The sequence below is a fragment of the Lonchura striata genome, chromosome 3 (genome assembly GCF_050655825.1).
Source record: "Lonchura striata isolate lonStrDom1 chromosome 3, ASM5065582v1, whole genome shotgun sequence".
NCBI lineage: Eukaryota > Metazoa > Chordata > Aves > Passeriformes > Estrildidae > Lonchura > Lonchura striata.
Genome location: NC_140705.1, coordinates 79485755 through 79512525, shown reverse-complemented (window position 1 = coordinate 79512525; position 26771 = coordinate 79485755). Strand labels below are relative to the sequence as shown.

Below are 26771 nucleotides of genomic sequence, written 5' to 3'. Positions count from 1 at the left end.
ATTAGTTATTCTAAATTAAGGGAGAAGGTGCAAATGTGATTCTTTGCAATATCAATCTTTTAAAGGAATTATAAAAAATCTTGTAAAACAGCTTGAATAAGACATGGTAAGCCTACATTCCTATAGGGTTGTCTGAAAAATGCATGAAACATTATAGGCTCTAACTTAGTGATGCTGGCATTTGCCTGTCTTACTCTACTCTAATTTTGCTTCCGTTCCTCATTTCCACCCTCATCTGCCCCTGTGCTCGGTCTGCAGCTGTTAAACATCTTTTTAAATGCATATTGCTAAGTAGGCATATGCTGCTTTTCAGCCCTAAAGCAAACCTGTCTACATTGTTAATTTGTCAAAGAAAGCATTTTTCAACTACCTTTTTTTGTAGGACTGGCTGTGTCTGCTTACATTATTTTAATTACTTGAAAATATTTGCAGCTCTTTTTGAAATAAGAGCGTATTGGTTAAAATTTGCTGCCAGACTTCAAATATTAACTATATCCCTACTTCATGCCAAACAGTTTTCATAAATTTGTTTAAGTATTTTTTTTCTTTTTTTCAAGAGGTATTGGAATGATCATTTTCAAAACCTTTTTCTAATTATTTTAAAAATCTGAACTACTAATAATGCAGTCTTTGGAATGATTTTTGAAGTGATCAGTCTGGGTACTCTGGAATGTACTTCAGCTAGTAGCTAACTGCAAGCGAGGCAGAGATGAATTTTCTGGATGCTGTGGGTTGTGTCTGTTCAGTTTTTGTTTAAATGGGGTATGGATCTGCAAAACTAAGGTTAAAGATTTCTAAAGCGAGTAATTTTTTCAATCATTTTTCTAAGAAAACAGCATATGAAAGCAAAACCAGTTATTTTACATTCCACTAGAATATTTAGTCATGACCAGTATAACATACAGAGAAATGTGGATAGAGGTAATGACAACTAAAATATGTCTCTGGATGCAGTATGATATTTTTAAGGTTGTGTGATTGTTTTTCTTCCATTTGGGTGAAGGTCCAGGAGGGTGAGTAGTACTAGAGCGGAAAGAAAAGTGGGAGGGAGAAAACAGGAGCAAATGGGCGTATGTTTTTGATAAAACCAGAAACTATTTGCTCTATCAGTTTGGGGATCTTCACCTATCTTTTACTGTAAGAAAGAAATTCAGAAACTGTTAATAGTGGAAATTAGGTTGAACTAAGCTTTTAAGCCACAAATTACTGCTGAAAGTGCAGTCAGAGCTCAAGTAACAGGATGGGAGAGAAAAAAAAAAGGATAATTTAGTGGTGTAGGAGCTATGAAAAAATGAGAAAAGTGAGGGATGATCTGAAAAAAGAAAACCAAAAGAAAAAACCCACCCACAACCAAACCAGTTCAAAATACATAGACTATAATCCCACTGTAGCTTCTTGATACATGAAATTTGGTTTACTTGTCCATTTCAGTGGATTTGAAAGTATTTTTAAGAATGAAGCAAAATGAATTAAAATGGTGGGATAGAAACAAGACTGTAAGTTATTTACTGCTGTATTATGCCAGCAGTGAAAGAAGAGAAGTTGCCATGTGCCTGGCACTCCAGCAGCCTGCTCAGGTTTACCCTACCTGGGATATCCCAGGGGTATCCTACCCTAACCTGAGTGGCTATGCTGGCTACCCCTACATTTGTAGCTTTTATCAGCTTGTTATGGGCCCCTTTTCTGACTGTGTTTTCTGCTGCTTGTTACACCTGGTGAAAGCATGCCTGCAAGCTGATGGTTTGGCTTTCCTAGTACGTCGTACAACATATGCAGTATTTCATATGGTTCCCTTCTGCTTGCTTTTCTTGGCAGTAAAGGAATTTGCCTGTTGGGGCAGAGGAATGTGTCTTGAAAAGGGTGTTTTAATAAGACTTCAGGAGAGCTGGGAGCAGACTAGCAATATTATAGGCTAATCATTATTCCTAAGATTGAAAGGTCACATGAGATCTTGTTTTATATCCTTAGTCATACACAGATGTATGTGGTTGGGAATCTGTCAACTGCCCTTTAATTTGCACTTAAATAATACTTCAGAGTGTCATTTTTGCCAGCAGCTAATGTTCTTCTGTGTGTATAGAAAAGGGAGGGTTTTTTTATTTAAATTATTCTTACTAAAGAAACATGCTAGTTAGTGTTCAGTTCTTTCAAATCTGAAAAAAAAAATTATGTGCCTCTGTAAAAAGGAAAGGCTGATAAAGATCTAACAGAAGTCTGACAGAGATGTAACAGAATGAGTGTCTGAGCTTTATGAGCTTGAACACAACTTTGCTGTTTTGTTAATTTCACATTGATGGGCTTTAAATGGTTATGCAGGAAAGTTATGTCATTTATCATAGAGATATATCCTTTTTATTTTCAAAATTAAAGCAGTCACTTGCCAAATTGCTTGTTCTGCTTTTCTTTATTTTGTGGTGATTCTACATTGGACAAATTCAACACTTAAGGGAAGAGTTCAGAAAGGAGAGGGGAGCAGTATTCCTCCCAAAAGGTTCATCTAGAGAAGTTTTAGACAAACAGATTTTTCCCTGTTTTTTCACTTCTCAAGTCATATATCTTTCTGATCAGGCCTCTCAAACCACAGTTGGAGTAATAGAGAGAGACATGTAGCATAACCAAGGGAATGACAGTACCTGTCTGTTCAGCAAAACTATTAGATCCCTCTACTAGGAGTTCCTGTTTATGGTCTTTAACCTCCTCTTGCTCTAGAAATACATTAAATAAGATTTTAATAGTTGCTTTTAGTTGTGGGTAGAAAGGGGGAGGGGAGGAAGGAGGAGAAAAATTAATAAATTTGTTTCACATGAAGTTGAAAGTTTTAGTGCAAAGTTACTGGGACCTGAGATGTACTGGAGAACTGAGGGAGATATAAATCACTTCCTTCAGGAGGTAATAAGTGGATCACAGCCCTCTTTTATCCTGTTGAAATTCTGCACTGATATCCCAATAGTTCTTAACTATTATGAATTGCATTTATTATTAGAACACATGTTCAAAAAAGTGTTTTAGAAGATGAGAAAAGCCAGGTGTCTTATAAAACCATTCATTACTGAATTCTATATAAGATCACAAGGTCTCCAGAACACTAGAAATAAACCTTATTACCTCAGAAAGCAATCTCGGAAGAGAGTGACCTCTTGGTGATGGTTATGATTTCAGTCTCAAGGCACACATTTCCAGGATGTATTTCATTTTACTTAAGCAGATGAGATATTTGACAGAAGATGTTATGTGACACAACTGAGTCTTGGGATACACCAAATTCATTAACACGCTTCACAATAATGTAGTGATGCTTGACTCCTGTTTTTCCTCTCCTATGTGATAATGAGTTGGAAGGGATGGGGAGGAGAGGGAATCAGAGATCCAGTCTGCCAAGAGTTATTCAGGAATAACCACAGTGGTTTTGTACCACTAGGAAAAAAGAGAATATTGAGTAGATTAATTTTCCAGGTAATGATTTCTGCCTAGAAGATTTTGCTGCACTCTTGGTTTTGCCAATTTTGGACAGTGTAATTAGCTGGTGTGGGGGAAAGAATGAAACCATTCTTTCTGTGCTAAAGTTTCTTCATATTTTCTCAACTATTCTTGACAATTATGTTCAAAACCTGAGCTGTTCCACTTCCAGTGTCAATGCATTTTCTAAAAGTAGACAAAAATATGAAGCCTCCATTTTTTCCCAAATGTTTCCCATTGAGCCTTAGTTCTGAAGACTTTTCTCCCTTTAGACTCTCTTCACTCAATGTTGTCACATTTTGAAAGGTGGTGATAGGAGAATCCTTAAGCCATATTGAACAATAATACTGCATTTCTTTTATAGATAAAGTGATGACAGGGAGTTGCAAAGAGAAATATGAGTACCAGGACACAACATTTGCTTCATTCTGCCTAAGCTTTGCTCTGGAATGCATAAACATTATAAGCTCCACTTCAACAAATTAAACAATTAAAATAATTAGTTCCATAGACCAGATGGCATGGAGGAGACCTATTCCTGTCTATTGCTAAATTGAATAGATAAAGACATACAGCTGTTGCTACATTTGAATAGATGAATCTTTACAGTTTTATGTCATAAGTATCATTACAGATCTGGAGATAGGTACCTTAAGGTGAGCTACTGAATCATATTTTGAAATAGCCTTGTGCTGGTAGTCAGTCACACTGTCCAGCACATGTGCCAGGTACTACAAACCAGTCTGCCTTATCTCAAGGCGGTTGTCTGCTTCTCCTATATAGTAATTCAGCTTGAATTTGACAATAATAGTTGTTCTTTTCTTTCTCCATTCTTGTCCTTACTTCCCCCTTTAGTGGAACACAGAAAGCAGAGCTGATGCAAGAGGTCTTTGGATTTATTTTTCAGCACTGACTGCTGTTGTGTCTTTCTCCAGATCAAACTGATTTGGGAACTATAAAAACAGTATAACCACAAAAGCTTGGAACTTACCACAGGCATACTATTTTGAATCATATACAGTTCCTCTGTGGGTTTTGCACCCTGTGCAAATTGTTTTATACCTGCTGTTCACCAGTGGCAGTACAACAAGTGGTCTGGTTTTAAATCCACCCTCTTCAAGTAAACTTTTAAATCTAGCTTGTTCTACAGACTTTAGAGGAAATCCTGCTTACATCTTTTGATAAATCATAAAAGTAACATAGTCAACAGGTGGAGTAGCTTTTTATTTGATAACAAAAACCTTCAAGAAGGTACATTTGCTTGGAAAGAATAATGCAATAACTATAAAATTGTATTTTATTTAAGTAACATAAATGAAAAATAAGTGTAAATGGCATAAAGAAGGTGCAACTAGTCCTTTTCTGAAGATTTTGTGCTGGATGTGGAGACTTAAAGACATTAACAGATTTTAACATTGCAACCCATATCCTAAGCACTGGCACTCAGTAACTTTGGGTTCAATATTTGTACAGAAGTAACAGTAAGCTCATAATTTTGGAAGTCAGTAATGCTGCTGTGCTATTTAAGACCACATGTGTTTTGCCACACTTCTCTAGGTGGTGGTATTTGGCTACAGCAAAACATTCCAAAGGGCAGTTGCATTGGAATGCTCTAAATTGCCTGGTATGCTGCTTGGCTCTGTGTTTCAAACAAAAAGGAAGTCTTACATCATGATTCCAATTATCTTCTACTCATGACCTTGACCTCTTGTGCTAATTTTGATATCAAAATGCTTTGTATTTAATTTGGGATTGTTCAACTCATTTCCTCTTAAGTGCTTTTCTTCCCCACCCACTACAAGAGCCCTATTATAAAGAAATTGCAGCTTTTTTTAGTAAAATGTCTGTGAACAACCAAAGTTAATATTGTTTTTTAGTTGGCTAATATTGTTTTCAAAGTGAAATGTACATTGGCAGGACCTGATGTAATGAACCAAAACATGCACATTAAGAATCTGCTATGTGACTTGCTTTAGAAGAAATACCGATATTCACAGTTCCAGCATGTGACTCCTGCCCCAGCATACTTCCTTAAAACTATCAACATCATCTTGCATCTTAGAAGTTCACCTTGAGTTAGGCAAAAACTAAGTACTGCTGTTTGTCTGGTGCCTGAAGTTCTTCTGTGTAGATGCCTTATGAAGTTTTGGCCTTCTCTTTTTCCTGCCATTAAAGTGATTGTATAGGTGATATGGGTATATTATGTTCATGAGGTAGTCTCTTCCTCAATAATTTTTAAATTCAAAGTAATTGTGATGTGAATAACTTCAGATGTTGAGATTGCTTAAACATGTAGGGGTACTTAAGGAACAAGTTAAAGTGAAGAATGAATTTGTTTGCCTGGAGTCAAGGTTGTAATGGGTGGCAAAAAATGAGTTACCAGAATATCATAAAGAAAAATGATTGGGAAATCTTCTATAGGCAGCAGCTTTCCAGTCTTCCACTATATAGAACAGAAAAATTAAACAGTTTGACTGGTATACCAAAGAATTATTAAAATTGGTAATTTAGTTGAATTGTTAAATATTTAATGCTTAAATATGTTAATATCTTGATACACTCAATATTTCTATTGATGATACAGGCACTACCTGTAGAACAACAAAGTTTAAAGTCCAAGTGATAACATGGTTATAACTAGGGTAAGAAACACAGATCTTTCAATTAATGTTTATACATTTCATTACTAAAAATGTTTTAAATTACACTTTTAAATTACTAATCTCAACTAATATACCAGCAAGGCATATTTTTATGCTGAGGTTAAAGGACCATAGTATGTCTGATCTGGTAAAAATCACTAATGAAGTATCTGGAATTGAGAGTGTGTTGAAAGTGCAAACTAGCCTTCAGAAGCTGCCAGGCAGGTGCAAAGGTGAATTTTCTTTCATAGATTAAGACCTAATTTATTCAGAATTGAGAAACTCCTTGGGAACTGATAGGGCAAAAAGACATGTTTTTTGTGTTTGCTCTATAAAATTAGGACTGAAACCCTAATATATATTAATTTTAATGTGTAATGAGAACCTGTGCATTTCTAAGATATCTATAAGAAAAGAGAAAATTTTAAATAAAAAACTCATTTTGATAGTCATCTTTTCATTATATGGCCTGTAATTTTGTTTAATTTGGATCATAATGTACATTTGCTTTATTTGCTAATCATACTTCCATTTCCATATCCATTTAAGACTTTAAAAAGTCTTAAAAAAAGGGTCAAATTAACTTCTTCGTTTAGGACATGAAAAATGCTATTTATCATACTCCAATGTTTAAAATAAAGAAACAGGAATTCTGTACTAGAGTTACTTTAAACATGTTTACATTGAATCCTTCTGGATTAAAAAAAAACTGATAAATAAGACTGTGTGAAGGACAGTCTGATTCTCACTACTGATGAAAATTCACCTTTTAAAGGAAGAGAAGAAAAGATGCAAATTAAAAAAAAAATCAGCAAAACCCAGATAAATGAAACAAAGAAAACCACATCAAAATTATTTGCTGACCATAATAGTATTGAAGTTTATTAATTCAAAATGCATAAATTTGTCATAGTTCTCTCTGACTCAATCATTCTTCACCTTCAATGGCGCAAATCTGTACGCTTATTTTGTTTCATTAGGGTAGTATTCTATTAAAAATATAGAAGCTATTGCATGAAAAGGGTTTTTAAAATCAAATTAAGACAGAGTGGATTTTGCATTCTTTTGAGTTTTTAATAATTTTCCAGAACAATAAAAATATATGCAGCAAAGATAAAAAATGTCCTCATTATGATAGTTTTGGAGTTACAATTCAGTAATGTTAATCATCTTATTACAAGGAAGAAGTTAAATCAGGTAAATTAAGAGCAGTTCTCTTTGTCCTGTTTCCTCTGCGGAATCTTGCTGTGAAAAGACTGCCAAATGCATGAGTTTTTCAATGCAATGAAAAGGCACTAAATGCACTGGTTATTGTAGTTCCAGAAGTTCCAGGACCATGGTGAACTGTACTGGAAGACAGAGAATGAATTCTGTATTTAATTCAGAGTCATGCATATAGTAGATAGTGCCTTCTTTAATGAAATAAAGACGTACAAAAACAACAGCTGGGTAATAACATCATAACAGTGAGATAAATGTTACTGATAGAAGTGCTTGTGTCTGTGTGTCTTTTAATATCTGAAAAATTATTTTATTAGGAGGTATTTTAGTGCTGCTTTACCCTTTGCAAGAAATGAGACTAAAGACTGCTTTTAGTTTTAAAAGTACCAAAAGTGAATGAATATGGAAATACTGGTTCTCTAATATTTGCAGAAGTTGGAATAGGTAATTAGTCAAAGCCAACTGTGTAAGTCCCAATAACTAGTGGTCCTTGGTCTTGCCCATATATATTGATTCAGGAAAAAAAAAGACTGAATAATCTGTCAGTAGGGTTTTTATTTTCTGCAGATACAAAATAAATATTTTACTTCCTCAGGTCAGCATACAAGCTGTGATTTTAAGGGAGGCCAATGCATTTATTACCAAAGGAGATTTTCAGTGGGAAATCTGATAAAAACTGAAAAGAATTACTCTCAGGTGTTTAGGGTTAAAAAAGTGTAGAGCCAAATGGGGTAGAGTTTCAGCACAGTACATAGGAAATACTTTACTTTTATTATGCAGGTCAACACTAAGGATAATCAAGGAGAATTCTTTGGAAAATTTGTTGCTTGTCCACTATTAAGAGTAAAATTTCAACAGATCAGTTTTCTGCAGCAAAACTTTGAAGTATAAGCTGTAGAGATTTGTAGTGTACAGAAATTGGGATGGAAAATAATGCCTGAGGAAAAGATAAAATAGGAAAGAATTAACTATTGTGTAATTAACAAAGGGAAATGTTATTTTTCTAATTTTAGATTAAATGATTGTACCATTTATAAAAATAAGAACTAATTTCATGTGAAATGAAAATGATGCATTTAAATTAGTTTGTAACTGATGGAGTGAGCAGTGGAGAGTGAGCACTACTTTTTCTGATAGTTGTTTCTACTGAAAGAAGTTCCATCATGCCGAGGGCTTCACTTTCTGGTAAGTTACAAGGAGGGTTGGGTTGTTAAAAAACCCTATTTACTATGGTGACTGCTGTGATTTCTAAATTTCTAGTATGGAGATAGAAAATTTGGAGAATCTTGTATGTGAAGAATCAGTTGATTGAAATATATTAGACCAGAGACAAAGTTTGCAGTGTGTGCTAGATGTGGCTTCTAAGCAGAGAACTGATTTTTCTGGCCTAAGTCAACTCATTTAGTTCCTCTTTCAGTTTTAGTTATGAATTGAGGAATATATTTGGATTCTGTACTTTCCAAGCTGATTTAGTGACCATTGATCCAAGTAATCAGAGACTGGCATATGGAGAGTTTTATGATCACAGAATCATGGAATATGCTGAGTTGGAAGGGACCCACAAGGATCATCAAGTCCCACTCCTGGCCCTGCACAGGACCATCCCCAAGAGTCACACCATGTGCCTGAGAGCATTGTTGAAATGCTTCTTGAACTCTGCCAGGCTTGATGCTGAGACCACTTCCCTGGAGGGCTCAGTCTGGTGTCCAGCCTCCCTCTGCATTTGATATGATAACGATTCTTTTCAATATTTCCATTTACTTTTGCAGTTAGCCAGCTTTTACAGTATTGCTTTCTGACTGAATATTGTAAATTATAGCACTGTGGTTTTGTGGTAAGATTTAGGGATTTTGACAAATGTGGAGATGTTTTTGTTAGCAATATGACCTTCCATGCCAGAATTAGATTTTTAAATGGCATAAATATTTTTGTTTGTAGCTGTTATGCACATTGCTGTGCTATACCTGCACATTTTTCCAGATACAGATCTGGAAAAACATTGAAGTTAACTAGAAATAGAAACATGTAGTAAATGATTCTACCACAGAACACGTCTCCATTCTTTCTGTTTTCCCCTTTGTGAAATGCACACAAGCTGAGGTCATTAATAATGTTGCAGGTTCAGACATTTAGAAGGTCAAAAATGCCAAATGACAATGCAATCTTTAACTATTTCAGGAGCTCCCAAGCTCTGCCTTGCCCTTGTCACTGATCTGAAATTTGCCTTCTTTCCTCTGGCTCTCCAATAAGGGTGCAGGTGAGGATTGAAAGAATGGCCAGAAGCCCAGCAGACTCCTGGGCTCATGTTCTTCTCTCCCCTGGAAAAAAATGGTAGCTGCAAGTTGGTGGTGGCAGCTGCTGCTGGAAGAATTAATTTGTCCTTCAGTACTCTCCCTCTGGCTCAGGTTAGAGTATTTCAAGTTAAGCAGGGTTAGCTGAAAGCAAAATGCTTCTGTTCCTTTGGCAACAGCGTGCTACCCCTTCCAGCAGATCTGCAAGAAAATTGCCCGCAATGCAAGAGTGGTACCTTTAGGACTTGCAGCTGATGGTCCTCAGTTCAGCAGTTGAAGATTGCTAACAGAGCAAAGGTTTTTTTGGGCAAGGTTTTTAGTGTCATAAGTCCAATGAAGTAGCAGAAGATTCTTTGTTGTCTCTGTCCATCAACCAGTTTGGTGTGAGTGACCAGCACAGACCATAAAATTTTGTCCAGCTGACTGAAATTTTTCATTTGGTCTGGTTTTTTTTGACTGGTTCTGTGCCAAACAGGCTCTATAGTTGTAGAAAGAACTGCGTTTTTGTGGATTCCACCTTCTATAATAAAGAACTGAGTCTTCAGGGGAGCTTGATACGCTTCTGTTTGAATATGCCATACAATCGGGCATGGAACATTTAATGCATAGAGTGCTTTTATTTTCTCTGGAAATTTAATTGATTTCAAACCTGTTGTTACTGAAGATGTTTATTTTTCCTCTTTGGTGAGTAGATCAGTGACTAACAGAGAGTGATAGGGGGTTTGTTTGTTTTTCCCTGATGTATAGAGAGCTTTCCAGAAACATGTAAAGAAGTGGATTGGATGTCTTTCAAGAAAATACATATATTGAAAACAGATTTCTTTACATGTGACTGCCTTCTTTTGGGATAGCTAAAGTTTAAATGCTTTGACTGTGTGTCATATTTCTAATGTACTTACCATTGTACACTGTATGGTTTCTGGGTCAGGCTCAGCTACTGGAAGAATGTTTATTTCCTGCCAAGTAATTATTCAACAGAAACTACTGGGTATCAGTCAAGGCTTCATTGTATAGGGCAGCTATTCTCAGGAAAAACTTATTTTCTTCTTGTAAGAAGGGAAAACAATGGGCATCCCAAGATGTTACCTGAGACATTCTGGCTGGATTCAGGACAAAAGAGACCAAACTTGTCTTTCTTTTCCCTTTATACTCCTGTCCCCTTCACCAAATAAGTAAAGATGTTCTTGAAGTTGTCAAATGAAAGAAAATAATTGAAAAACAGATAACAGCAATAGAGGACTTTGCTGGTGAAAAACCCCCATGATAAATTGACTATTTCAATTACTGAAAAAAGAGCTTCTGGCAATTTCTATGATTTCAGGTTATGGGTATCTGGATAAGACTAGACATGATTTTCTTTCATTTTTTCAAGTATCTTAGTAGAATGAAAGAATTACGCTTGGTGCAACTGCACTAAAACCAAATGCACTTGAGCCAGAACAGTTACATGAATACATGGCATTTTGTTTTGTGCTGTTTTATACTTTGATATTTCTTTTGTATAACAGAATAGCATCCAGTCTCTTCCCTAGGTAGGAAGCTGTAAATGTTTGCATGCTTGCAATTAGTGACAAGTCTTAAGAACTTTTCCTCTGGAATTTTTTTTTTTTTAAGTATTTGTTGTTTCAGAAATGACCATCTAATTCCAACTCTTTTTTGCCATGCATAAAGGTTTGAGTATTTATTCCTAGTATGTTTACTTATGCTTTATATTAAAGCTTGAATGAGGATTTTTTTTTTGCTATTTACAGATATTTTGACCTTTTTTTTTTAATTGCATGTGTATATATAAATTATGGCACAATTTACTATCAGCAAAATGCAAATGTGTGCTCTATGGTAGGTAAACCTAAGTCTACCAGCAACAGAAAATGTACAGGATATTTCTGATAGATTATTCTTCATGAGCAGGGTGTTCCAGTTGGAATACAGGATAGATCAAATGGGTCATAGTTATGAAAGTTTATGACTATACCCAAACTAACAATTATATAATGTATAGAAAAAATATTAAAGGGTTTAACTTGACTATCTCCTTCATTTCTTGGCCCTTCTGAGGAAGAACTGCATCTCTCAAAGAATATATCTGTTATATATACACAAATGTTTGATGTAACTTACTCCGTATAACAATTTATGTAATGTCTGATGGGGCTAGGGAGGAAAGATTGCACCAAAGCACAGTTTTCTAGTGCATGAACAGTCAGATCTTTATTAAAGGCTACACGCAAGATCCTCCTTTGCTGCAAAATAGACACAAACTTTGTTTAAAAAAAAAAGATTATTTGATTATACTTCTAAAGGGAAAAACAACTTTAAGTGCACCAAACTTGAACCGTGTTAGGAAATTATCTAGTTGTAATCTGTCTTGAAGAGAATATTGCAAAGTTCAAGTCAAGTGCTGACAGTGAAATCAAGCCTGTGTACAGATGCCTCAGAGAAAGCTGTCCTGAAAAAGCCTCTACTAGCAGTCCTCTCAGCCTAGAAACTTTAAGCTTTTAAGTATTTGATGAGAAATTCTTGGTGCCAAAAATTTTCTTTAGCTGTTTAGTGGGGAGAAGGAAAAAAGAGCTATCAGAGAAGAATCCATGTTCTTTATTCATAATCAGTACTATTGCTACTTACAGCCTTGAGAGCTGGAGCATCTTAACTGAAGAATTCATCAAGATCAACTGCTAGAAAATTTCTATGGGTAAATAGTGCTGAAGTACCAGCAGACCTCCTGTTTTTAGAGATCAGAGAGATTTCTCCATTGAGTCTATGGTGGGAGGGAAAAATAAGCAAAGTATTAGTTGGGAATTAGTCTGCCGTTTAAAAAGGATTGCTCTAATTTGAGAGAATATGCATAGAAAATTTTTGTTTTCATTTCAGTTAAAGGAAATCAGTGTTTTTCCTTCTGTGTGTAAAGTTGCTAGAAACTGGGACCATTTTCCATTCACAGACCCAGGAATAACCTGGGTCAGTGAACACTCTTTTCTCTCACTGTAGTGACTACATACTATCCAGAAGTTTTTACCAAAGCATTGAACAAAGTAGGTAAAACACTGCTTTCAATGCTAACAGACTTAGTTTTGAAAATGTGCATCCTAAACTCTTCTACTTGAATGTTTCAGTTAATTTTGTTTCAAGTTTTAATATTTTGTTAGTAGTTTTTCTCTGTGAAGCATCCTGAAATCTGATCAGTTTCTGTGTTCCAGACACCTTGTAGACTTTTATATGCAATACAAAGTAGGCAGTCAGTGCTATACAACATGGTAAAGTAAGTTTTCATAAATTTTAAACCAATTTTTAGTTCCTGGGGAGCGATGCGATACACAGTCCTCTAGCTGGTTTAAATAAACACACCAATTGAGGTCAATCCTAACAAGCAATAATTTGATTGGAAAAATGACTGAGAGGGCAAATTTGCAAAATGAGCAAAAATATGAGTCTTCAAGGCTGCAAGATTTTAATGAAACTAAGACTTCTATTTTAATGAGATGCAAAAACAAGGCAATTTTTTTGTGCTTTTAAGCATTTAACTTCTGCAGAGTTCTCACAGAACATTTTTATCCTCCTGAGAATGTGAATAATGTGAAATCTCTGGAAAGTAGTGGTCTTCAGCTTGGCATCTTGGCACAGTGTAAGAAATGGTCTATTGAAGCTTCCATGAATTACAAATTACAATTTATAATAGTGATAATTGTAATAAATTTTCCTTGAATATTTAATGTCATAATTCCAGTTTGAAAATTAGATAAATTAGTGAGAGATTGCTTCTTGATGTTGAAATGCATCCTTGCTTAATGGTTTTTGCTGTGTGTTTTGACACCTTAGTTCTTAGCTATTCAGAGATGGTTTCATTGTTTGACAGGAATATATAATCTATGAGCTTTTAAAAGGATAGCTTGTTATTTCCTTTAAGTCATTCTAGTTTCCAAGCAACGAAGTTCTGTCTGAACTCTCAAAATGCTGTTTTGAATAATGGATGACTGTAATATGACCCAGTGAACTGGTTTTGTATCTATTCCTCTAGTGATAAAATTGACAATCAATAAAGTAATCACTATTTCATCATAATCTCTGTCATGATGTTTGGACTAGGTCACAAATTGCTCTCTCCCATTATGCAAAACTTTATCGCATTGTTATATGAAAATGTTTAGTAGTTTCATCATTTCTGGCATTGCTTCACTGGTAGTTCAAGTTTGACCATTGGATTTTAGAAGTCTGGATATGTCTCAGTTTGTCCTGGTGGTCTTGGTTTCAGGAGATCTGTTGAAGTGTGTTGTTTAAAATGTAAATGTTTGGTTAAATGCTTTTTAAAGTAAGATTATCGAAGGACTGTAACTCAAGATCTAATTACATATCCACAAAGTACTAAAATAGTTATACTAGAAAAGCTTGGAATATCTAATACATATTTCAGAGGAAAGAAATAAATCTAATTATTCTGCATATTTAATTATCTCTACTTGTCATCTGTTTTCTAATAGGCATACAGTTTTCTGAATTTTGGACACTTGTGAGAACCCCAGCCTTGCTTTGGGGCCTCATGTGGTGGTGAAATTCCTCCTCCAACCCGTGCTTCCAAAGAAAAACTCCGCAGGCTTAGCTGTTCGGTGTCAAGGCAGTTTATTGCTAGTTATCTAACAGATTATGTTCTTGGACTGCGGCTATTTGATCAGCGGCCTGGGTAGAGGCACACACACACCCTGACATCCTCTCTATTTGCTGTCTTCTTCGTCTCTCTCTCCGCCCAGGGCTGCTGCTATCTTTTATAAGATATATTACGTATAACATGTTTACAATTATTCCCCAATACCTACTACCTACGTTGCCAAGTGTTTTTCTGCTCTAAACCAATCTGTGAGTGCCAACATCACCAAGAACATGGAGGTAAGGAAGAAGAAGGAGGAAGAACAGGATCAGCCCGCGTTCCTCCATCTTAGAACTTCTGACCCCCATGTACAAAGTGAAAACCCCCCTGTACATGTGTTAAAACCCCCCTGTACAGTACTAAAAAAATTTCCCCTCTACTTTGTAACTACTTTTACTATACTATCTAACCTTTTGTGACTGCTCGTTCCACCTCCAAAGTTGGTAATTCATTCCATGGCTCAAACTCAAAATCACAACTATTTTTCAGTTGTCTGCCAGGGTCTAGAATGCTTCTGACCAAGGCCTGGAACCTCTAAAAATGTCTGAGAGACATTTTGAGTTCCCACAGACACTGATTATGTATATGTTCTTCAGGAAGAATGAAGGCTTTTTTAGTACTTTTCTAGGTTTATGTAATATTGTGTACACTGTTGTGGAACAAGGTTGTGACAGTTACTGTTGTAATACATCCCAAATTAACTTGGACTGTAGTTCTTTCTTCTGCAGCATTTTTCAGGCTTTATTGTTAGAAAATGTAACTTGACAGAATACAATTTAAAAAGTAATAAAGCTCATTAATGTTTTGAAACTTCAAGAATTATTTAGATTTTCCTATTAAACAAGTATTTTAATATCATTGCCTCAAAAAATATTTTAAGGCATTTAGAATTAAGTCTTAGTATGTGTGAAAGTTTGAATCAATTAATCAATGAATCTCTGAAAGTTTTACAGAAGTCTATACATATTACAGGATCCACAAGAGCTTAATGTTCCATAAGCTTTAAAAAATGCCCACTTTTTGTTTCATAAATACTAAGCAGTAGAAACTCTCTGTGAGACCAACTTCTGCAGTAGGAGATCAAAGGAGCTTTTTGATGTTAAATTTTTCTATTCATTTTTGAAGTAAGCTTATGAATAAAAAAAAAAGAACAGTGTAATTCCACAACCAGAGTTACACATGTAGTTGTTTGGTATTTTTACAAAGCTTTCCTCTACTTTGTTTTTGAGTAAATAATGTAGGTGAGCTCAGTTCAGTTTGAACTGTACACCTGCTAAGTTCTTAGGAACCATAGTACAGCTGAGAGGGCAGGTTTGTTTTCCCTACAAATGTATTTTTACCATTTGCTCTGTTTTGTTTCCAGACACCTTTCTTCCAAGTAGCCGAACAATTCCAGCTATGTCTTGGTGCCGTCAGGCACTTCTGTGCCTGACACAATTCCATGACCCACCAGGCAGTCCCACAGCTGTTGTCCATATTTTGATACTTTAGCAAGTATATAAATTGTGTGAGTAGCTAAGGGAACAGCTAGAATACAAGAGCAAGAAAGTTGTGACACCAGCTTACTGCTTATAATTCATCCAGAGGTAATGTACAGAAATGGAAGAAGCACAAGGAAAATGGAAGTGGTTGTCTAGGTGGAATGTGGAAAGATCAGGGTGTTTTGTGGGACTTTTATGAGTCTTCAGGCTTGGAAGAAATTGAAGAAAAAGAACTCTAGATTTACAAGACTTTCAGGCAAAGTGTGTCTGGAGTTTCTGTGTTGGAAAAGACTGAAAGGCACTTTTCATTCATCTAATCAAGCTAAATCCTTGTCAAATACGGTAAAAACGTGAGAAGCAGACAGCTTTGAGGTACTAGAGAAGGGTAAAAGCAGGACAAGATAATGCCACAGACCCCTAATCCCAGTCAACTGGGATTAGGTGATTGATTAACATAATGGTTTATGGCTGGTGTGAGCATTCATGTTGAGAGGACTTCATGGGTGGACCATCACCAGTGGAGTCCCAGAGGTATTAACTGGGGATTGGTTCTGGCAGCCTGACAAGTTTGAGAAGCAGAAGTCTAGAAAAAACTTATCTAATCTTCCTGCCTATAAAATCATAAATAAAGAGGAATATCAAGGGTAACAGGATAAGTCAAAGGGTATGAGGAAATAAAGGAAGGGTGGTGATAGTAGTACTGGTAAATGCATAGTAAATGGTCAAGTAATAACATGGTAAAGACTAGCGTTTTTAAATAGGGTGTGGTTGGTTGAAAACAGCTGAATGCAGTAGGACAAGGCAGGAAAACAAACAAGCTGTGATGATTAACCCTGTGAAGCAAGCTATTGCACAGATGAAGGAAATTGTGTGGAGCAATTGTGACTGGAACACCAAAATTGGAAAATTCTCTTGTTGGAAAAGACAAGTAAAGGAAAAATGGTGCAGTCACAGCCTGTGTTGCTGATACAAAAACTTGGGAAGAAGTGAGATGAAATTGCGTGGATAAAATGGAGGTTTTATTTGGGCCAGCAATGTTAATTTAGATAGGAGTAGTTGTATCTTTGGGTTTTTGAGGTGGGAGATTCAGATGGAATTAAGTAGTTGCTGCACAAGCAAGGTGTTATGCTGTTTCCAGTAAGTTTTTGACAAATATTAAATATCCTGCTCTTTTCAAAAGATTGGAAATTGGGCTTTTTTGTTTGGTTGCAGGGGGATTTTTCCCCTAAGTAAGCTTGGATCAGGACATCCTGCAGGTGAAATGGATAGGAAAAAATGTTTGCATATAGTTAGTATTACATGTAAAGGGCATTTTTAAAAGCAAGTAAACTTTTGAATATGGAATAAAGAGGTTAAGATTAGAAAGAAACATGTGAAATTGTCATTTATTTACCTTAGATACAAAAAGCAATCTGAAGATTGTATTTTAACTAAAGGAACAAATCTTTGGGGGAGAGATTTCAGACCAATTGGATGAATAATAAATTTAAAAACTGTACTGTAAGTAGGTTGAGAAATCAAACAACATAATATTGTGAGAAAAGGACAACTCAGAAACCATAAGGGTGTAATAGTATTTCCGGAGATGAAGCACAGAGATAAGGTCTGGCTAAAACGAAAAAAAAAAGTTCTAACTCAGTGGCTGAAGGTAAGGATGGTAAAACGTGGAGTGGATGAAGAGATTGAAATTTTGTTCAGGCTTGAAGATGAAAGCTGATATTTTATCTTGAGGACCTTAGTGGTGTTACACATATTTTGAACATACGAGCAAAGCAGGAATATACAATGGAAATGAACATTGGAAAATGATGTCCAAGGTGGGAAAGTCCTTTACAAGCTTCATATACTTCAGTTGTGCATAATTACCAGCTGAGTGATTAGAGTGATTAGACTGAGGTTGATAAGTAAAGTAATAAAATCCCTACTGAGATAATTTCAAATTAGCATGGTGTGCTTATTCCAAACAGGCTGCCTATTGTACTGCTTAATCTCAGAGCAGACATTGGAGTGTGAGGTGGGGAAAATGCATTGCAGTTTCTAGAGCTGTCTTTTCGTACTTTCATGTGGCAATAGCATCATCTTTGCTCACGATATAAAATTCCATCTAAACTATCTGGTTTTGTTGTTTCCAGACTGGATTAAAGTGTCTCTATGTTGTGTTTTTTGACTTTAGAACTCATTGCTATGACACTTTAAGCCTTGGGAAGAGGGTATGTTACATGGTGGGAGAGGAACCTGTTAACGTTTTTAAATATTGCCTGTAGAAGAACTTATATCATTTAGAATTGTGAATTTTGACAGGTTTCTGCTCTATTTCTATGTAACAACTTGCAAGGCAGGAATCTGAGTCTCAAGTGAAACTAAATCACAAAATCTTTCATCTGACTGTGTTGCAAGTATTCTGTATTTACATACTTTTTTATTACAGCGTATTTACGTTGAAGGTTATTAATGAGAAAGACTGCTCACTTGATAGTACTCACTTGTTGAATTTATTGATTTATTGTTTTATGATCTAATAAATGTTAGATGTTACTTGTACAATAATGTTAGAATTCTCATTTTCTTTCCGTTATACAACACAAATATTATTTCTTCAAGCATTATCCAGAAACACAGAATTCAAAGTCTGAGTAACTTATTTTCTATCCTTCAGTAGTAGGCAGAATTGTCAAAGCTTATTTTTTCAATGTATTAGAGAGTGCATTAACCATGGATTTTTAGGACTTCTAAATTCATTGCTATTTACTCTTCTTAAGGAATGTATAATATTCATAAGTTCTACATACATTTTCAGTTTTTGCTAGAACTCTGAATAGAGTAAAGTATTGGTTTTTGGAAGGGAGAGAATTCTACTTGTTGTCAATCATATTCTCCTCTAAAATGTCATTTACATTAGGCTTTTCTGCTTTTGAAGTGCAGAAAAGATGTGGCCACACATTTTAAAATAAAATACATTTTTCTGGAAAAATGTTTTTCTTTGTAGTTCAGCTTTTATGTTGGAACAATAGAAATTAGAAAAAGGGGAGGCAAAAAGTTAAAAAAACCTATTTTGATTCACTTAAAACATTTCTTGCCTTTCATTTCCTGTACTTCTGAAAAAATTATTTTGCACGACATATTTAGGAGTTTCCTGCTTTTCTAAGGCTTAGAAAAATTATTATTTTTAAATTTTCTAACTGTATTTTACTACATTGTTTGTTCTTGTAAATGGGTATCCAAGGAATTGGACAATTTTTTGGTTTAATTTTTTTTACAACAGAGTATAGAAAAATGTGCTTCTGCATTGCATTAGAACATTTCGGCAGAATTAAAACAGAGAAATATAATGTATTATATAGCTTGTATTCAAATAAGTTCTAAAATTCAATAATATTACTTTAAAAGTTTTATTTTAATCTGACTATTTTTGTTTGCCTGAAACTGTGTAAAGGAATGCAATTTTATTAGTGTGTAATTTTCCTTACTACAAATACATCTCAGCCATTTGCTTGGCATAGGTTTCTGGATAATCTGTAGGAACAGGCCTCTAGAGATAATTTTATGAAAAAGAATGTGAATAAGATGAAATATGTGAAATATTTGTATTTAAAATTAGGAGGTTAAGCATCAAGTTAGAGCCTAAATTATTGCTGCATGTTGTGATTTCTTTTCTTATTAAAAGAATGAAGCCACTTAGTAAATCCCATTAACGTCACTAACAATTAAAATATATCACTAACCATTAAAATATGCTTAGCACTTTGAATCACAGAATTGATTTTTATGCAGCTGTCAGTTGCATTATTGATATCAACAATTGGGTTTAGAAAGAGAGAGAAAGAAATGATCCTATCAATTTTTTCCTTTTGCTTGGGAATCTTTGCATTCATTTTCAGAAAGCTGAGAAAATTCTGATCTGTGTAGCACCATGTGTAAGTCTTTGAATTATTAAAGAGACTTTAATGGGTGAATCATGTGGACACAAGTAATTTAATATTCCCTTATTTATATGCTGTCCTTAAATTTGCTACTTAATGGTGACTGGCACTTGAAGGGAGTTTCTCCCTTACCTTAAAATTTCTAACCACCTTTCTGGCTGTAGCCTTCTTTAATATTGTGGGGGTTTTTGCTATTGAATTTTGATTTAAATAACTTTGTAGTGGCTTTTCAGAGAAAAAAAAAAATAATGGTGCCGTTTTTCTCTGTGAAAGTTGCCGTTCTCTTTCAAAGGACTTCAGAAGAAAATATTTTAACAATCCAAAGCTCCACCAAGAGAAAGAAAATGGCCTGAATTGAATTGTATACCAAGTCACAATAATTTATTCTGTATTAGAGCTGTTTACAAAACCATGGTCCACTTTAATATGTTTGTCTTTCTCTTTTAAATAAGAAATGTCATGCCTAAAGCACATCAATTCTGTCTTAGGGGAAAAGTAGCTTAAGGACTGAAATGCATTGGGCAGAGTCAATAGTTGATGCAATTTGATTCTGCAAGTGTTTACTTGAGATTGTAAATTTGATTCTTATTCCTGGTATTGTAAAAAATATGTAACATATATAAAAAATGCCTAGAATTCTGAATACTTTGAATTTGTAGGGAGTTTAAGTTGATTAAATCTGAGTAAATACTAAATCAGGATATACTTTGCATTTACAGGCACTTGCAGACCAGTTTGAAAATACAAATATATCAGTATCTGAACGCATGAAGATTTTCTACTGTTGTGAGGTGCCTCCACATTGGGCCATACAGGTGTGAAACAATCCCATTTCAATCTTTACTTAAGAGTCTGTGGTAGTTATTTTTGATGCTGCATCACTCCAAAGTCAAGTGAGTGTGATGTGACTTTTGAGTTGAAACCCTGTAGAAATAGAGATCACCTAACATACACTAGGTGTTTCTGGAGAGGAGTCAAGCTCTACATTGCTTTGTCTTTTTCTGACATGCGCAGGAGTAATTGCTTTTTAGTGCAATTCTTTATTTTCCTTTTTCCTCCAGTACAAACTAGACTAAAACTTGCAAGCTTCAAAGAAATTTCCTATTAAAATAAACTTGCCACTGTCTTGCCTTATATTACTGGTTTACGTATGCTACTGTTACTTGCATCTTTCTTGTCTTTTAAAGTTCACTTTGGGAAGTTAATAATGGTGAAATCAGCCAGGTTGAGAGTCAATAATACACTGAAGAACTTGAGCTGAGAAAGCTTTTTTTTGGAGACAGTCCCCTCTTTTACTAATACTGACAGGATTTTTTTATACCCGTAACTACACTGATCATTTTCTAGAACAGAAGTCTACACACTGAACACACTGAAGTCTTATCTGATGATGCTGTATTTAACAAACTCAAGAAAACTGTTAACATTGCATACCTCCAAAGGTATTCATGTTGGTTTACTTTTAATGGTGTTTTATTCCTTTTTGATTTACCATCTCACTGCATGTTGTTTTAACCAATCATATCTTCTCCGAACATTCTCAAGATTTTTTACATAACCTTTCAACAGGCACTTGCAATATAACCATCAAATATGGTTTTCATTTCCAGTTGTCACAGTGGCATTTTCAATCCAAGCCAGTTTTCTAAGCCAAAGATAGAAATGCTAAAATAGGGATTTATAATGAAAGATGACTCAATCTTCAACTCATAGTAATGAAGACACATTGCATATATAAATTTTACCAAACATAACTGAGCAAATTTAATTAAACATTAATGAGATTTAGTTTTAGCCAATGGCAAAACATTTTTCATAAGTGATTAATACTAAGCTAACAAGGAAGTTTTCAGATTTTTTTACATATTTATATCAAAGAATTGTAGCCAGATGTTAATTTTTTTTACTACTAGTCTAGTCCCCTCTAGTAACTCCTTGGATTTGCAATAGATACTGAACTCAAAGATAGGTTCATGATATATGTAGACAATTTCACAGAGTCCATTCAGGATCACCAAGTCCACTGCAGAGGTTAACTATGTGGAGCATAAGTAGCTGTCCATACACAGAATGCTCCCATTTATTTTTGCAAACCTATTTGTCTGTCACACATAGTACATGTTACCCTTTCTTCAAAGGTTAAAACCTAGTTGCAATTTTAATCTTCTCTTAAAAAATAAAGACCAAAGATGACTTTTCAAAGTAATGAAAAAATGCCATGTTTGTTTTAAAATTGAAGACATTAATCATTTATTTTCATTAGTACACTGAAATAATAGCTGAATTTGAAATAACAAAGAGGCTGACTGAACTATGAGGAAAACTCAACTAGGGAGTTTAACCTAAATTCACTATTGGTTTGGGTAAAAACCAACACCCTTTGGAAGTGGCTGTTGGGACAGTGATTCTCACAGCTACTGGACAGAACTGTATCAGAGCCTTTCTCTCCATCTTTGTTTCTCCACAGGTGCAGATTACTATGACAAAGCATTGCTAGAAGGTGCTTTAATTCCCTTCTTTGACCTCTGTTTCCCACTCAGCATTCCCAACATCCTACTGCAGCTGTTCTCCAGCTGCATGGGCCTCATTTAAGGGCTGGAAGTTCATCTCTGTCAATTCACTCTTGCCATACCCATTATCTGGTTTTGTATTATATTGTTAAATTGTTCAAAGCACAACTATTTTTATTCAGTTGGTGGGGGGTTTTTGAGATATATACACTGTTTGAGGTTCTAACCTGAAGTTTCAGGAGAATAATTCCATATTATCTTGTTGATGTCAGAAATGCCTCTAACATATTTTGAAACTGTAGGCATTATTTACTATTTTCAGTTACCTGGATTTCTTACCTTTCCAGCGCCAGCTTGCAAACTTACTCTTTGAGCTGGGATGCACCAGCTCTGCATTACAAATATTTGAGGAGCTTGAAATGTGGGAAGATGCAGTAATCTGCTATGAAAGAGCAGGACAACATGGAAAGGTAAGAAAAATGTTTTACATAACTGAGATCCCATCTTGAAATAGCATCTGAAAGCTGAAGGACTGTCTGGACACTCACTTCTGCAGGGGTGTCATCACAGGAAAATATGCTTAGGAAAAATGGACACCTGGCATAAGAGCTTGTCATAACCTGTGAATGCTAGAAGAATTGACTTGGAGTAATAGCCACATGAAATAGAAGTTGATAAATAAGAAGCAACATATAAGTGGATAAATAAGAAGTAACTTGAGATCCAAAGAAGATTGTGATAGTGATCCTTGAAAATATTCAAGGATAATTGAATTAACTATTATGGATTAGCAGCAATATGGGCATTTCAGGAAAGCACAGCCATCATTCATGATGGAGTCTTGAAACTTTGTCTGAAGGGGATATTAATTTTCTTTCCCACTTGATTTCAAACTATTCACTGTAGTTTTTAAAAACACTTTAAATAGAGTAACATCAGTGTTTGATGTATTTAATTGCTTAATGCTAACATATTCAAATTACAGAATCAAACACTTGAGACAAGAAGTGGTGTAAGATTAAAAGGCTTTACTTGTTAAGTCTGTGTTGATGTTTTCCTGAACTTCTCCGTCATTTCTTTAGCACTGCTACCACTGTGTGTGATCAGCTTCAAAGACAGTTAAAAGCCATCACCTAAGTCTGTGTATCAGTGACATAACTGTTTAAAATTGTTGATAACAAGCTATATTAACCTTCCTATTGCTGATTATTTTGCTTTTACTATTAGAGCAATGGTAGGAAGATTTTAGAAAATCATACCTGGAAGCAATGCCTACTTTTATGTAACTCTAAATGTGTTCTCTTTCTGGTGCAAACTTTCACACAGGCTCTAGGAGGAACTTATGCTATCAGGCAGTATTTTCAGAATTAATATAGATATTCAGAAATACTCAATTTCAGACAAAAATAGGGTTTTTTCTTTTCTCCCCTCCCTTTCACTCTGTTTGGTGTATGGTAGAATTAAATGTATGGATGTACATGTGCCTTTATGATACCACAAGCACAAAGACTATGCTGTAATATAATTTAAGCTTAATGAATAGAGATATATAATTTCAATTGATAGGAAAAAAAGCAGAATGCCTTATACTTAAATGTTTTTTTCTAATTGTCATGCACCAAAGCATAGATTTTGCTCATTATAAACTGAACAGATATGTCTGGCTGGAAAATTCTGTGCCACATTATACATGCCTTGGGGATAGCATGCTAATATTACAATCTTCTCAGTACAGTGAAGAAATAGAGGTCAGTATTTTCCATTTCCTGGAAATGCATTCTGTCCTAGTTACATTCACTAACTGCCCTTAGGGAGTTATGAAAATGCTACTCAGGGAATAGGACAGGATATCTGACACAGGAAACTGCTTAGAAATGCTTTCAGAATGAGGGATTGTGCTGTGCTTTGAAAAAGAGAAAATGCTGTGTAAGTATGAATAACAGAATTGTTGGAAAAAAGCTAGTTTTGGACCAAAAAAGACAGAAAATTAGAAACATGTAGCTGTGCACCGAGGGGAATGAATATCTATGCACTTTATTGCAAAATGTTCAGAGTGTGAACTGCATATATTTACAAAAGTGTTTTGATGTTTTTAAACCTGGCGGTTATTTTTGTAGAAATGCACAAAAATCTCCTGGAGTAGTATGCTGGCCACTAGATGTGCAAATTATTAATGAGCTTAGCATATATCTGTGCAAAAGAACAAACTCTCTTTAATAAATTTCTGTATGTTTTTCATTCACAAATGCTTTTATATAGAAAACCTGAATTTAAATCATGAAAAATCTAATAAAAGTGCTAAATATCAGCAATACCAATGTGATGAATATTTACACATCAAAGTAATACCTTCTTCCCTCCTATTTTAGAATTACCTGCTGATAAAGAAACAGAGTACGTAGATAAAGCCATGTGAAGCTCCACATTCTGCTGTTAGAAAATACGTAATTCATTTGCTTATAAGAGGGCCATGTAGCAGTAAAAATTTTGCAGGGTAAGATGTAACTAACATTTAGCAAACTTTTTCAAGGATTTGTTACTGTTACTAGATTGGCTCTATATTAGTTTTTTTATAACTTGAAAAGAGTAGACTTATTACATGAGTCAACAAGAGTAATAGAGTGCCAAGCAATGAGCAAAATGACACAGAACAAGGAGAAGAAACTGTTATAAAATCTGAATGCATAGTATATTGATAGTTGCTGTGGCTTTCTGACTCACGTATTTTACTCACTGTATCCCTTTAACAGACTTGTTGCAAAAGGAGACATATCTGTGTGTGTAGTGAGTGTTGAAAAGTGCCCTTCTCCCTTCTTTTAACTGTGAGAAGTACCCAGAGGTCTCAAGAGTATTATTAACATTGAATAACTGTCTAAGGTGTAAAAGGTCTCTTCCACCTAACAATGGTACTATTTCCCTGCTAGAAGAAAAAGAAAGGATGAATCGGAGATGTGATTTTTCAGTTCTTCCAATTGAAGTAAGGCCTTTCTCCCTTGCAAGAATTCTGTAACATGGTAGCGGCTGACCTTTGATAGATTAATGAGATCTGCCATTTGCCATCAGGTGGATATTCCATCTTGCAATAGCCTGTTTTCAGACCTATCTCCATTCTATCATCTCATGAGAGTATACAGCATGATGCAGTCTGGTTTTAGATCAACATATCCCAGCAATACATATTCTGCAGGGTTATTTTTCTTGTCTTGTATGACACAGATATCTCAAAACATTTGAGTGAGGAAACACAATTATGGCAAGATCTCAAAAGCCCACCTTTAAAGTCAGGTATGACTTCCCAGATGTGAAGCAGTACTACACTGATTAGTGCATGAGCTCATTCAAGAACTTGATTAATTTCCATTCTACATAGTATAACAGTCATAGAAGGCAGATAAGCATTCCTATATATGGTTACAAAGCTAAGAAAGAGGAGTAAATGTCTTGCTCAGGGTCTTGGATGAAATTACAGGGAAGATGAAATGAAAACCTAAGAGCTTTCCTTTTCTCTCACTGCCTTTTTCCATGCTCCTCTATTCTGCTTCTTATCTGTTAGCCAAGCAAATTATGTGCAAGCAGAAAAAATAAGACTTTCTAGGAAATACTTTGAACTAGCAAAGGAATTAATTGTAAAATAATAGAATTGGTAGATCAGTGAAACTGAGGCTAATAGGATCTTTTAGGAAATATATAAAATAAAAATATAGGAATGCAGGGATGGGATGGCAAATGGATGTTTAAGGTTGGGAAGCCAGATGCAGGATGAATCATGAACTTGGTGTCCAGGAGTCTGCATAGTGAGTAATGAAAAAAAAAACCTTTTGTTAAATCTAGACCTCTCTTTACTGATTGGAGATTTTTGTGAAGTGTTGCCTATTTAATTCCCATACCACTCGTAGTAGTTCAGAAGATAAGATAAGAGCGTAAATCTTTCTTGTGTTTAAATCAACTGACTTTTGAAGTTAATATTGAATTCCATCCACCCTGCAGACTGTGCTGTGAAAAACCAGTGTTGTTATAAATGCACCTGATTCAGTCAATAAGGATACAGATCCTTTTTTTTTAAAGTTATATTTTAATTGATAATTTTAATATCATATCTTTCTAAATTTAGTTATAACTTTCAGTTAATAAACATACCTATTAATAATTAGTATCCCTTTAATGAGTAAAGTAAATCTTTAGTGGCTGTATTTCTTTTACGTACATTACATGCCCTGTGTGAAAGATGTCTTTTGATAATATTTGTTGTTAAGGAAAGATTTGTTTTTGCAGAAGCGGGGTTCTTAGCAAAGATTAAATGTGATTTTTTTGAAAACATTTTACCACAAAGTTAGGAGAAAGGATTTTTCTTTCTTTCTTTCTCCCCTCCAGCCACCCCAAAATCCTAGGCAAAATGAAAAATCCAGTTTCAGAGTATTACGTGGTTTTGTAGAAGGCAAATATTTTGATAACACAAGGGTTTTCTTTTAGTTTGATCTTTGTACTAGCCTTTAAAGATTTAAGTAATAAAAATGTTTGCAACATGCCAGAGAGGTGATCAGATAGCTAATCAGATGAAGAAAAAGTCAGACTTCTGCGTTTTTAATTCTCTGTTTTATCTATGTGCTGAAG

General features: G+C 34.9%; 1 protein-coding gene across 6 annotated transcripts in view; it reads left to right on the top strand.

Moving 5' to 3' along the window:
• TTC27 (tetratricopeptide repeat domain 27) overlaps positions 1–26771 on the top strand; it is a 121839-nt gene that overhangs the window by 59989 nt on the left and 35079 nt on the right. For 2 of the 6 annotated variants that reach the window (XM_021544091.3, XM_085576887.1), the window contains exons 11-12: positions 20370–20465; positions 22508–22630. The exons of 2 other annotated variants lie outside the window; for them this stretch is intronic. In XM_021544091.3, coding sequence (XP_021399766.2) covers positions 20370–20465; positions 22508–22630 — 219 coding nt within the window. The remainder of the gene's footprint in view (positions 1–20369; positions 20466–22507; positions 22631–26771) is intronic. 2 more of the 6 variants (XM_085576890.1, XM_085576888.1) reach the window with 1 other exon arrangement.